Source organism: Panthera uncia (assembly GCF_023721935.1).
Source record: "Panthera uncia isolate 11264 chromosome E2 unlocalized genomic scaffold, Puncia_PCG_1.0 HiC_scaffold_19, whole genome shotgun sequence".
Lineage (NCBI taxonomy): Eukaryota > Metazoa > Chordata > Mammalia > Carnivora > Felidae > Panthera > Panthera uncia.
Window position 1 is genome coordinate 26,054,001 of NW_026057588.1, and position 13,009 is coordinate 26,067,009.

A 13,009-nucleotide genomic window follows, 5' to 3' on the forward strand; every position below is an offset into this window, starting at 1 on the left:
GTAGTTAAGTTTGGGGGGAGTCAAAAATCACACATGGATTTTCAACTGCGCAGGGTGGGTGGTTGGGGTCAGCATCCCTAACCCCCACGTGTTCAAGGGTCAACTGTGTAAATGCAAAAAATAAATCACCTACAGTTCACTTTAGCACTGCTTCACAGCGGTGTCCCTTCTCAGAAGTTTTTCCCTTTAAATATCCCCCACGTCTCCTTTTCCCGGAGGTGCGACCTACCGAGATGCATTTCCCTGTAAGAGGGGCCCAAGAGACAGATCATGTTGGGAGGGGGTCTGGTGCTCAGACGCTCGTTCTGGGCTTCCTGGAGCTCTCGGAGCAATCTGGTGGTCTCATCAAGTTTCTTCTGGAACATTTCAGCTTCTGTAAGGTACGAAGAATAGCATGCTAAGGAAAACAGAGACATACTTGGGTTCCACCTTGTGTAGTAAAGGGAGTCCTGTGCTCTGGGGTTTTGCTGTTTATTGCCTAGTCTTCTCTCCTCAAAGGAGTGATCCCCTCCAAATGAGATCACCACCACAGACATGCTTTACTACTCACTGAAGCATGGCCAGCCAAGATTTCCTGTGGTGAATGGCTATGTTAATCTGTACTAATGTGACATTAAATCTGGACTGCCTGGGTCATGAAATGACACTCACCTTCAGAGTCAAACACTTCAACAGGAGCACCAAAATTTGTTACTGCTTTCAGCGCTGTGAGCCTGTCCTGATTACTGGAGTCTAAACGCCCCTCTGGCTCTATTTCTGTAATCTGCTTAAAAAAAAAAGAAAAAAAGAAGGAAAGGAAGAAAGGAATTATTTCAGCTTGTTAAGTCCCGTCAGTGCTGCAATGAAACGTCAGTAAGATGGCTTGTGTGTGCAGGCCAAGCTGTCCCACCTATTAACTTGGCAGTTAGAGTTCTGCTACCTATAAAAAATGTCTCTCCAGAACACGCACACTTCTCTAGTGAAATGATGTGTCATCACACATCACCTGTTCCATGTGGCAGCCACCTAAAAAGACTACAGGAATGAGGGCCTTGGCGATGTCTGCACCATGAAGAACTTTCGGGGACTGTGACAATGCCTCGCGCTTCCAAGGCTCACAGGCAGTGTCTTGGCCCCCGGTCCGTGCACCTGCAAACCCACAGCAGATGTGCATGAGGTACTTCCTGGGTCTCTTCCCTTCCACAGAGCCAGGCTGTCAGTATGGCATGGGAGAAACAAAATCCTAAAAAGGGTGGGGTTTTGGTTTTGGAATTATAAGACTCAGAGTTTCCATAACCTCAACACCGCTTTTTAGGAATAGATTGCCCCAGATAACAAGTTATCAGAAGTCAAGGGTTCCCTTTAGATTTTGGCATGGCACTCCAGATGTGTATCGTTTGAACCCCCGATTTCTCTAGCTACACGTGGGCAGGTGTGTGGAGGAAAACCATCAGTAATGCTTGCGGCTTGCCATCGGGTCTGGGCCCTCACGACCCTATTCCGTAAGCTGTTCCCTTTTTACCCAGCTGCCTTTCCCATTCTCAAGATTTCTCGCATTCTTGCCCCCTCACTAAGCACATGACGTTGCCTGCTCCTCATTCCTTGAAAACATGGTTTGGCAGGTACCACATCCGCATCTGTCTTTGATCTCCTCTTCAGGTTTTCTTCCGTGTCAGTTACCGGGCACACATCTGTCCGCTCTTGTGTCCCAGCTTCCCTCCGCTCCTTTAGCCCCCTGACGTCTACCTCCAACCCCACCATTTTACCAGCACTGCTCTGCCGGTTACAAATGCCACACCTGCCACTCTTACTGGGCTCATTGGCAGGGGTGACACTGCTGGACTCCTTCCTGCATGTCCCTCTTCCGTGATTTTTCTACCTCAACTACGGGTCTTCTCCAAAGTTCTGTCCTTCAACCTTTTTTTGTTCCCTTTGTTTTGAAAAGAATAGTGTCTTTAATAAATGTATAGGAACATTTTCTTGACTTTGGTCTGAGTGATGATTTCTTGGATATGAACACAAAAGCACAGCAACAGAGGCAAAAATAAAGTGGGATTCCATGAAACTAAAAATCTTCTGCACACCAAAGGAAACAATCAACAGAATGAAGACACAACCTATGGAATAAAAGGAAATATTTACAAACCATGTATCTGATAATCGGTTAATGTACAAAATATATAAGGAACTCAAACAACACAATAGTATAAACACAGACAAATAAAAACATTTTTTAAATGGGGAAAGGACTGATACAGACATTTCTGAAAAGAAGATATACAAATGGTCAACATGTACATGAAATGGTGCCCAACACCACAAATCATCAGGGAAACAGATGAAAATGACAATGAGATATCACCTCACATCAGCCAGGATGGCCATCAACGACGACGACAAAGCAAGAGATGGCAAGTGCTGGTGAGAACGTGGAGAAAAGAGCACCCTCCTACACCACTGGTGGAATACGAACTGGCACGGCCACTACTGAAAACAGTACGGAGGTTTTTCAAACCACCAAAAAAAGAACTGCTACACGATCCAGCAATCATCCCATGTCTAGGTATACGGATGAAATCAACACACGTACACAGGCACAGTGGAACGTTGCTCAGTCTTTAGCAAGTAGGAAATGCTATCACTGTGACAACATGGATGCACCCGGATCTGTCCTTCAACCTTTAGCCGGGGCACGCGTTCTCTCGGGACAATCGCATTCACTTGAATGACTACAGTAACACTCTCCCTTTATGCCAACGACTTCCAGATCTGCACGCCTGCCGCCAGATCCGGGAGTCCTAGGCCTCCCCTGCAGCCACGTCTCGAATCGCCGCCGCGTGGGGAACTGAAGGCAGCTGCTCTCCCACTGAGGGGAGCTCCTGTTCCCACCCTGGATGGGCGCTCACGATGCTATGATGTACCTCACGCACCAGGTCCTGTCGACTTTAGTTCTACTGTATTTCTCTTTACTGTAGATCTTTATTGTCTTCCAAGTTGCCACACTCATCAGCATATGGCTGTCAAGCCCCACAGCTTCTCACCGGTCCTCTCCTCCAGCCTCTCTCCCCTCCCCATGTTCTTAGAACTTCCTGTCTTCAAGGGTGGACTCTCAGCGTCTCGGACTGCACGTATGGCCCTCTGTCACTAGACCCTCATTCGTGCAGCCTCCCCACCTTTCTTCCTCTGCCCGACACCCCCGGGTCACACACTTTCCACGCTCTCTGCACACGTGCCCCGTCCTCTCAGATCTGTTTGTCCCACTTCGGCATCTCTGCCCACTTCAGATGCCAGGCGCTGCTTGCTGGGACACTGCCTGGCCATCCTGCTAGACCCCGTCCACCTGGCATCCCCTCTGTGAGGATCTCCCTGGCCATCCAGAGCAGCTGGTTTCTGATCTGTGTTCCTACAACGTGTACATTTCCACGGTGCGGTAACTAGTTTGGGCTCCCTTGTGTACATGCTTGTGCACCGCACTGGCTACTACTACGCTCCCCACAGGCAAAAAGAGTTCTTTTACCTAAGGAGATAATAAATAATTTTCTTTTAAAATAAAGCATTATCATTTAGGCCTTTGAGTTTATCCTCCATTTAAATATTTTTAATGACGAATATAATCACCTCCATTTCTTTTGCTGTGTCAAGGGTCCTGGTCTGGCCTTCATCTTCAGGTGATGGCTGTAAGGACAAAGAAAACCAATTTTCATTAAAAGATATATTAAAAAGGTAAATATCAAGGAAAATCAAAAAATATTAAGAGTTTCGAGGCAAGAAATAAGAATATGGATTACTGGAAATTATTCATTGAAAAAAAAATTTTTTTAATGTTTATTTTTGAGAGAGAGATGGAGTGTGAGTGGGGAGCGGCAGAGTCTGAAGCAGCTCCAGGTTCCGAGCTGTCAGCACAGAGCCCGACCTGGCGCTCAAACTCATGAACCATGAGATCGTGACCTGAGATGAAGTCGGACGCTTAACAGACTGAGCTACCCAGGTGCCCCTGGATTACTGGAACTTAATTTTTTATTTATTTTGAGAGCGAGAGAAAGAGCACGCATGAGAGGGAGCTGGGGAGGGACAGAGAGATAGAATCCCAAGCAGGCTCCATGCTCAGTGAGGAGCCTGATGCAGGGCTCGATCTCTTGACCGTGAGATCATGGCTTGAGACGTTATCATGAGTCACATACTTAACTGACTGAGCCACACGGGCGCCCCTGGAATTTATTTTAAACCAAAAATGAAATAGACACAATAAGTAGCATTTTGAGAGTATTTGTGAGTCAAGAGTACCTATTACTGGTAACTTCAAGACTAATCTTTCTGTGCCTGAGCAAGAAGGTATGAAAGTATTTGGTAAATAGCACAGAAGTACCTAGTAAATGGAGTCGGTTTTCAACAACCGGTAAGTCTATGACAAGGAGAAAATAGGAGGCACTCTAGGGACTATTTTGCATTAACAGAGCAATAGTCTCGGGTAGCAGAAGATTACTGTAAAATATTCAAATGCTATGGAGAATGTGAAAGCTTCCCATAATACCAGCCTTCAGAGATCACGCACATATTAACAACAGACAAAGGTATCATGCACAGACATTAGGAACGATGTTATCTTTTAAAAAGTTTTAAAAGTTTAAAAAATTTTAAAAAGTTAAAAATAATGATGTTATTTTTTAAAAAGTTGTCTGGGTGACTCAGTTGAGTGTCCAACTTCGGCTCAGGTCATATCTCACTATTCGTGGGTTCGAGCCCTGTGTCTGGCTCTGTGCTGACAGCTCAGAGCCTGGAGCCTGCTTCAGATTCTGTGTCTCCCTCTCGCTCTCTGCCCCTCCCCTGCTCATTCTGCCTCTCTCTCTCTCAAAAATAAACAAACATTAAAAAAAATTAAAAAAAAAAAGCTTTATTATGATTTTTTAAAACCAATTCCCAATTTTTAAAAATTATAAACAACACATCCTTATATATAACTTTTTAAATTTTTCTAAGATCTATTCTGAGAAGATCTGCTGGATCAGTGGATAGAGAAATTTCACATTTGAAATCTTTTGCCCTGTCAACCAAATGAAAGATACTCAATTGTAGTTGAATACTACTAATTAATTCAGGTTAACTGATGGGAAGGCTAGAGGAAAAATATTTTTGAGTTGATGTGAAGGTGCGTGTTTTTAGGTCATGCGAAGAAAGCAGATCGAGCACTAAGACTGTACAGCTGTTCTCAGTGAGCCAGAGGTGCCGACTCAGCGCTGCTGACAGTCACCCAGGGACCAGCAGCCACATGTGCAGTGAGGGCAGAGGACAAGGCGACAGTAGCCACAGCCACTGGAAACAGCTAGGACCCTGAGAGACGTAAGGTTCTTCTAAGTATGGTGACAAGGACGGTGTGGAGCTTGACTCTCCTCTGCACCAGGAGGAACACTGTCTGGTTCTAGTCTCTGAGCTGTGGGCCTGCCAGATTATCAACTACGTCCAACTGAACTAGAGACAGTCTACAAGTGTTAGTGACAGCAAAGAGGAAGTTTCTTATTTTGTTCCTTGGGGCCCCACCACTGTGTTCTTGCCACATAAGAAAGAAAAGGACATTCGCTAGCATTGTAAGTCAACTCGGTTTCAATCCAGTGAGCGAGACCCCCTGTTCTGTTAGGGTACATGGCACCAGCTGACTTCTGAGCAGTCAGCCCCATCCTGATTCTTATGTTCCCAAGATCGGGAGATAACGACAGTCTTCTGGCCCTCACAGACCCTGGTAGCTGGCTTACTCGTTTCCGTTCATTGTCCTCCACCCGCGGTCCACACCCAGGCCGGGCTGTCTTTCAGGGGAAGGCAGCCCAGCTGTCACCCTGGTGACTCCCATGGTTTCATAACACTCAGTGACTAATGCTGAAAGCCAATAATAAATTACCCGGTTCTTTAGCAGCCTTCTTACCGTCTCCAACTCTTGAAGGGTTCTAGAATGGCCTCCTTTTGTTAAAACGTCCAGTAAACTATCTGCCATCACGTATGGATAATCCTGGCATGTGGCCAAAAACTCATGGATGCTGAAAGAGAGAATGTTGGGAAAGTCGCTTCCATATGAATCACCCGTCGGCTTCATCTTCCCATCCCAGCCAACGGTTTCCACCAGACACGACTTAAATTTATACGCCACTGTGTAAAAATTTCTGTCTAGGTACAATAGCATACTTACAGCCTTACCAGTGCTAACTTTACCGTCATGAGAGAAGCAAACAAGATCAAGAACACAGTGAAATGAAATGCTCCTGGGGAAACCGTCAAAGAAAAAGAAGACTTTCTCAATGACAGAGGCTTCAGCATTCAGTCCTGGACTTGTTCCTGCCCTTCACTTCCTCCCTAAGGTGACCTTACTCACCTCAGGACTAACACATACACGGGGTCTCAAAAGTTATACCTCCAGTTTGGACCACACCCCTTGTATATACACACGTTTATTAGGATTTTAGAACAACATGGCACTCAGCAGACTGATGAACTGGTGACTCACCTGAAATCACTTGGAAGATCAGACTCTTCCCCATAGGTTGAATAGATTAGATCAGAGTCGTCCTTGCTGATATTTGCAAACGTGGAGTCGTAATGTGGAGCATAAGAACTGTAGGGTCCGTAATTCAAGTATAACACTGTTGACAGAAATTGAGTACTGCAATACTGCTCTTTAACTTCTGTGTCAAACTGATTTTTATTTTATTAAAGATTATTCCCTTCTAATTTTACTACTTCAATGACTGGCATAACAAATAGAAGGTAGGTATTTCCCCCTCCTGGATCCTCATGAAGTCACAACTCAAGTGACTTCCCCCCCCGAGGAAAGAAAGAACAAAAGTCATTTTGAATACTAGTAACTGATTTTTCAGTTTCTTCCGAAGTTAATAAAAGAGTTGATTCATACTGCAAAAATGCCACCAAAAGAGTTAGTGATAAAGCAGTAAGTGGTAATTACACTTTCCCCCCGCTAACTGCTTGAGGAAAAAACCTTACCCGGAGTGACTTTGTTCCTTTTGTCCTCCTTGAACCCCTGCAAAGTATTCACTCCAGACTGAAGCCTTCCGGTTGTCATTCCCAGTCTCACAGGGCAGTAGCCTGGTTCTGAAACAGAAGACCGGGCTCGGTGTGGGAGGTGCACGCGGTAAGGAGCCGATGGGTGATCTGCAGGGTGTCTGCACGCACGCTGCTTCGTGCCATCCATGGGACTCTGTCCAGGAGGCTTTATTCACGTAAGAAAATCGCAGCTTAGCAAGGTAGGAATGTGGCCAGGCCCCAAACCTGGTCCTTTTCATTACCCTCTCCTGCTTCCTGGAATACTTTATAATCATGTTGCAGTTCACTTAAAAACAAAAATTAAGGATTTAAAAGTTGAAACCTGTGATGAAAGTAAACGAGTAGAAAAGCTTAGTAAAAGACTAGGGGACAACACCCAACTAAAGACAAGAACTCATGGTACATTCAGGAGAAGAATTAGGATCTCTGAGGCATACTTTCAATGCAGTGAGGAACGGTCCTTAAAGATGTGCTCTGTAAACCAGGAGCAGACCCCTGTAACTGGATGGACTCTGATATAAGCAGAACTGGGAAGGACGGTTGGTATGAGGAGAAGACACGATCTCTAGTGAAGAGTCCTGGTTTTTGCACCGCGACCACCCTTGAACAGAGGCTATGCCACAGGTGATCAGCGTGAGGGAACGAAAGCACTTGCGAGAAACTCTGAACACCTAAATTGGATCTTCTCTCCCTCTTGGCGAGCAGTCTGGAATTTGGAAGAAGAACCTGGAAGTGAGCAGGGGCAGAGCTTCCACCTTAGACCAGTGCTCAGGCCTCTCAGGGAGCTGCCGAAACGTGAGGAGCCGGGGCAGCCTGGGCCACACCGACTCCAGGAGCTGCAGATGCAAGGAAGCAGAGCAAGGGCAGACACAGACCCCGGACATGAAGAAAGGGGCAGATCTTAAGGTGTCACCTAAATCATTAATTGCATCCTTATCCTCTTAATTACCAAATTTTCACACAGCTACACTAGAAAGAACAACGTTCCCGATCTCGTGGCACTTTGACTCAATACCATGTACATTTCACATGAAACGAAAAGTTCACATAAAAGCAAAAAGTGAGTTTTGCTTTGCAGACAGCACTTTTCTTCTACGTGAAGGGACTCCGTCAGCACCTCAAGAGTGGAGGGAAACGCTGAAAGACACGAACAGGCTCCCCTCTGTAGTCCTCAAATGCATCCGGCTCTTCCCACTGCTTCAAAGTCTCTTACCTCCTATCCCCGCACTCCTTACTCACTTTTTGGGACCAACCTAAACGTCACCTTGCTAAGGAATAAGGAAGCCTTCTCTGACCCCCACCTGTGTCCCGTCACAGCTGCTCTTCTTCACGCGATTATTCTCATTGGCTCCTCCGTCCCGCACCCCACAGACAAAAGGGGAGGGACTCATCTCTGTTCTGTTCCCTGCTGTACACCCAGCTCCACCTCCGGCACCCAAGACAGGCCTTGCCTGCAGCAAGAGGTAAATACTGGAGACTGTTAACTGGAGCGTCATTCGTTTTTGTATCCCCAGTGATCTCTCTCATAATGGCGGTGGGGAAAATGGGGATTCATAAAATAGCATGCTCACATTTGCGTATCACAATATAGGATTTTTCCTCTCAGGTGAATGACAAAAAATTCTTCTATCAAATTTTAAAATTATTCCCTATACTACTACCATTAAAATACCTGAGGGAAATAAAAAACATGACGGAGGTTCTAAAGCAATGCTTCCCAACCTTTACAAACTTTCTACCAACTACAGTGAAAGCCATCACGTCAGTAGGATTTTATTATTCCTACATGGTACTGTATGGCATACATATTCGTTCTAGTCACTGAAATTTAAAAAGTCAGTCAGATGTTTTATAAGAAGGTTTTGAGATACCTCCAGAAATAACTGAGCATACATACCATAATCTCTTTGAGCCAGTTAGAAACTGTAAAATTTTGGCTTTAATTGTGGGTCTGATATTCTGTATTAAATACATTGAAATTCCAGACTTTTTTTTTTCCCCCTGAGAGAGACAGAGTACGAGCTGGGGGAAGGGCAGAGAGAGGGGGAGTCACAGAACCTGAAGCAGGCTCCAGGCTCTGAGCGGTCAGCACAGAGCCCGATATGGGGCTCGAACTCCTGAACTGTGAGATCATGACCCGAGCCGAAGTTGGATTCTTAACCAACTGAGCCACCCAGGTGCCCTGGGACTTTGTAGTTTAAAGAAAACTTGATGTATATATAGAATCTACTTAAAGATGAAGTAAAGCTATTCATGCTATTAGCATGAAATACATGATGCCTAGCCAAGTTCTTTATGGCTGACAATACGGTTGGATTTCACAGTACTAGGCCTGCTGGTTTAAAACGTCACCCAGGTTACTGCCTGCGAACCAGCAAGTTCATGCACAGTGTAATCTGTGAACTCACCTCCTACAATGGGATCCACGGGATGCAGAAGCCCCAATGTTGTCGTTCCATCTGGTTTTCTCCTTTCAAATTCACACTGCAATGACCCAAAGTATCCAAATGTCCTCAACAGTTTTATATGTACCACGTTCATATGCACGTACACATACATATATATGTATATATATCACACTACAATGCCCTAAATTTAATCAAACCAATATAGTAAGTTGCTACCATTACACTTAGATATTAACTTTCCCACCTGGCTCCATATACATAGGTGCATTAGCAGGGCTGCAGAAATGAAGGTTAAGGAAACATGAGAATTTTAAAGAGCTATGTGGGGCCTTCAGGCCACTCTGTTTTGTCCCCTCCGTTAAAAAAAGGAGGATACTGGAGACCAGGGAAGGGAAGTGACCTGCTGGAAGTTATGTATTAATCTATTCGGTTTTAAGAGCAATGTGGTAAACAAGGAATTCAAGAGACCAGAGTATAAATGCTCATTTGCCAAGTTTAGAACACATTAACTTCACTAAAAGCCAATAATAGAGAAAAAGGTTAATCATGTCCTTTATAAATACGTTATTAAATCTGCCTCCTCAGAGTACTGTACTGAACAACTCTATGGCAGACACGGGCTACAAGTGCACAAGCAATGTGAAAACTGCATGTCTCAGACGACCAGTCAGAAGGTAGTGAAAAGAAAGGAAAAGTCCAATCACCTGACTGTTAATAAGCCGCCTGGTTAGCTTTCCTCCAGATTCCTTAACAATGCGGTCAATCTGCTCCTGCTCTCTTTCTAAGTTACTGCTCTTAGATTTATCTTCAAGCATATCTTTGTCTTTCCTGAAAACACACATTAATACTAAGTAAAAAAAAAAAATAAGGTGAAAACATTAAAATGAGTTCCAAATAGGGGTACAACTCAAAGGGTGACAATGGCACTACAATCACCAACTATGGCTTTGTTCCCTAGGGGCCTGCCGAGGGCCTGTGCCACACTCGAAGTAAAGCAAACCCGACACCCTGGTTACTTCCCTCCTTTCGGTATCTGGTGCTATTTGTCTTAAACATTTTTCTCAATACAGTCATCACACAAATGGATTCTACCTCAAACATATTTTGAAAGCGGAGAGACATGGAATTTTCTTTTCAAAGCCTGATTTTTAAAACTTAAAATGAAATACATTTAAATTGTACAAATCTTAAAAACAGAACAAAAATATGTCACAAGTTTACTTTCTCTGCACTGCAACCGCAGAAATCCCAAGCCGCTCCCTAGAACCCTCTTCCAGAGAGGACGGTGAGGTGCGAGGCATGAGGGCCGCTGGCGAGAGGTGAGAGCGGGTGCACGCACCTGCGTCCGGCCACGCCGGCTACTGCTGGGAGGTACTGGTCCCGCCAGGCGATGTCTGGTGGACAGCACGCACCTCAGCAACAGCCCATCTGCTTAGGAATGGCTTTAACTACAGGTAAGCTGAATTACTGTCTATGGAATGAGGTAACGAATACAAATTTTTTCTTAGAGTTCTATTTAAATAAGTTCACTGACAATCAGTCCCTAAAGATAATTTCTTGATTTTAAAACTACTTTCATAAGAATATACATTCAGAACCATTTTTCTGAACTGTGTTTAAACGATTCCATATAGTGCCTTTATGAGAAGAGGAGGGTATCACATCACCAAAATGGACTTTCATGCCACAACCAACCAACCACGGGCAGACCAGGACTTCGATTTCCCAAGGCAGGCACCGAATTAGTATTTTTCTCCCTTCCTAGGCTGAAAAAGACAGCTTAGCTTCAATATCCTGAAGATTCTTTACTTTTTGTTTTCCTTGCTGGTACCCTTGAAGGCTCGGGTTTCAGGGTCTCCGGAGTCTTCCCTTTCTCTTGGCCAGGAGCCGCTGTCCTCCCCACTCTGAGACTGGTCGGTTCTATCCTTCTGCTTTCGACTTTTTTGTAAGTCTGCCATGAATTCTATGCTTTGCTTCAGGCTCTGAATTCTCTCCTAAAAATATTCAAGAACACTCTCATTGTATGTTTGCCATTGATTTTTAAAGTAATGCATTTCTTTCTCACAATGTGAGTTCACACTTAAAAGGGAAGAAAAGCAATTAAATATAATTATAACAAGAGAAATGTTTGGGGACCAGAAAAATACAGTCTATTCCTTCAATTCAGATCTTTAATTTCCAACATAAGAGAGTGCTTTGCAACCTGACTACATCATCAAAACGTTCAGAGAAAGTATGAATAAATACTAGTAAGTATTCTTTGCAGTACTAAATTTAAAAAGCAGAATTTAATTTAACAGCACGTTAAAATTTTAGATTTCACAGAATGGCTTATCTTGTGAAACTTAAGAATTATCAGGTATTTCAAAAGCTAGATGATGTGAACATGTTAAGAACCCTTATACTCTGGTATCCTAGGATAATCACTGATGACTCTAGCATTTTACTCCGTGTGAAAACAACATGCTTCAAGGAGAATGAAAGGTTGCTAGTGTAGTTTCTTTCCCAGAAAGCATAATGTTCTTCTAACCAAAGAAGCCTTGTTTATATTTTGTGAAACATGTACTTAATTTTCCACTGCATTGATATGCTGTGAAATTTTCTTTGTGGTTAAGGGCTTGAGGTTTCTGGAGGCACGTTTGTTTCTAGCGACTACTCTTGCCTTCCAACTGAGCACTGTCCCTGGATAAAATACGGAGTGCAGTCTCCTTAGGGCTGCATGGCAACGGCAGGGAGGATTTTTGCAGAATAATAGAAACTAAGAACTGGAGAAGACCAGAGGTCATTTGAATAAGAACAATGTAGCCCAGAAATGCTACATGACTCACCTAAGGTCAAGAACCAGTGATGAAGTCCAGGCCTCTAGTGTCTCCTAAGGGGCTTTGGCTCATCACACTCTGCTATATTAGTAGTGCAGAATATGAGAGCCTCAAGAACATGGATTATTTAAAATTTTTTTTAAATGTTTGTTTATTTTTGAGAGAAAGACACAGAGTGTGAGCGGGAGAGGGGCAGAGAGAGAGGGAGACACAGAATCTGAAGCAGGGTCTAGGCTCTGAGCCATCAGCACAGAGTCCGACGCGGGGCTTGAACTCACGAATCGTGAGATTGTGACCTAAGCTGAAGTCGGACGCTTAACCAACTGAGCCACCCAGGTGTCCCTGGACTAGCTATCTTTACTGAACTTTTATCTTAAAGTAACCTTAAAACTATTAAAGTAATATATTTCATTGTAGACAAAGATTTAGGTAGAGGAGAAAAAAAAACAACCTTGTTAATTTATCATTATTCCAGTATTTCTCTAAGCATTACACATATCAGCAGATTGGCATTACACTGAATATTTGGTAACATGCATTTTCTTCATTAAGAAATTACAAGCATGTGCCCTCCATATCATTAAGTATTCTTTAAAGTGTTTTCAGTAACACTATATATATATATATATATATATATATATATATATATATATATTACTTTATCTTAGGTACCATGGTCTTACTAATATCCCGCTATCAGACATTTAGATTATCTCCAAGTTTCCACTATTACAAATAGAAGTCTCATGAACATCACTG

At 43.7% G+C, this 13,009-nt stretch overlaps 1 protein-coding gene across 4 annotated transcripts in view; it reads right to left on the reverse strand.

Annotated features, from left to right (window-relative positions):
• The window catches only part of BRD7 (bromodomain containing 7), a 37,260-nt gene that overhangs the window by 1,002 nt on the left and 23,249 nt on the right, over window positions 1–13,009 (reverse strand). The window contains exons 7-15 of one of the 4 annotated variants that reach the window (XM_049621236.1): window positions 11,241–11,425; window positions 10,136–10,259; window positions 9,432–9,507; window positions 6,964–7,071; window positions 6,470–6,605; window positions 5,870–6,005; window positions 3,598–3,654; window positions 652–766; window positions 230–373 (exon numbers count right to left, since the gene is read on the reverse strand). In XM_049621236.1, the coding sequence (XP_049477193.1) occupies window positions 230–373; window positions 652–766; window positions 3,598–3,654; window positions 5,870–6,005; window positions 6,470–6,605; window positions 6,964–7,071; window positions 9,432–9,507; window positions 10,136–10,259; window positions 11,241–11,425 (1,081 nt within the window). The remainder of the gene's footprint in view (window positions 1–229; window positions 374–651; window positions 767–3,597; window positions 3,655–5,869; window positions 6,006–6,469; window positions 6,606–6,963; window positions 7,072–9,431; window positions 9,508–10,135; window positions 10,260–11,240; window positions 11,426–13,009) is intronic. The other 3 variants (XM_049621238.1, XM_049621237.1, XM_049621239.1) reach the window with 3 other exon arrangements.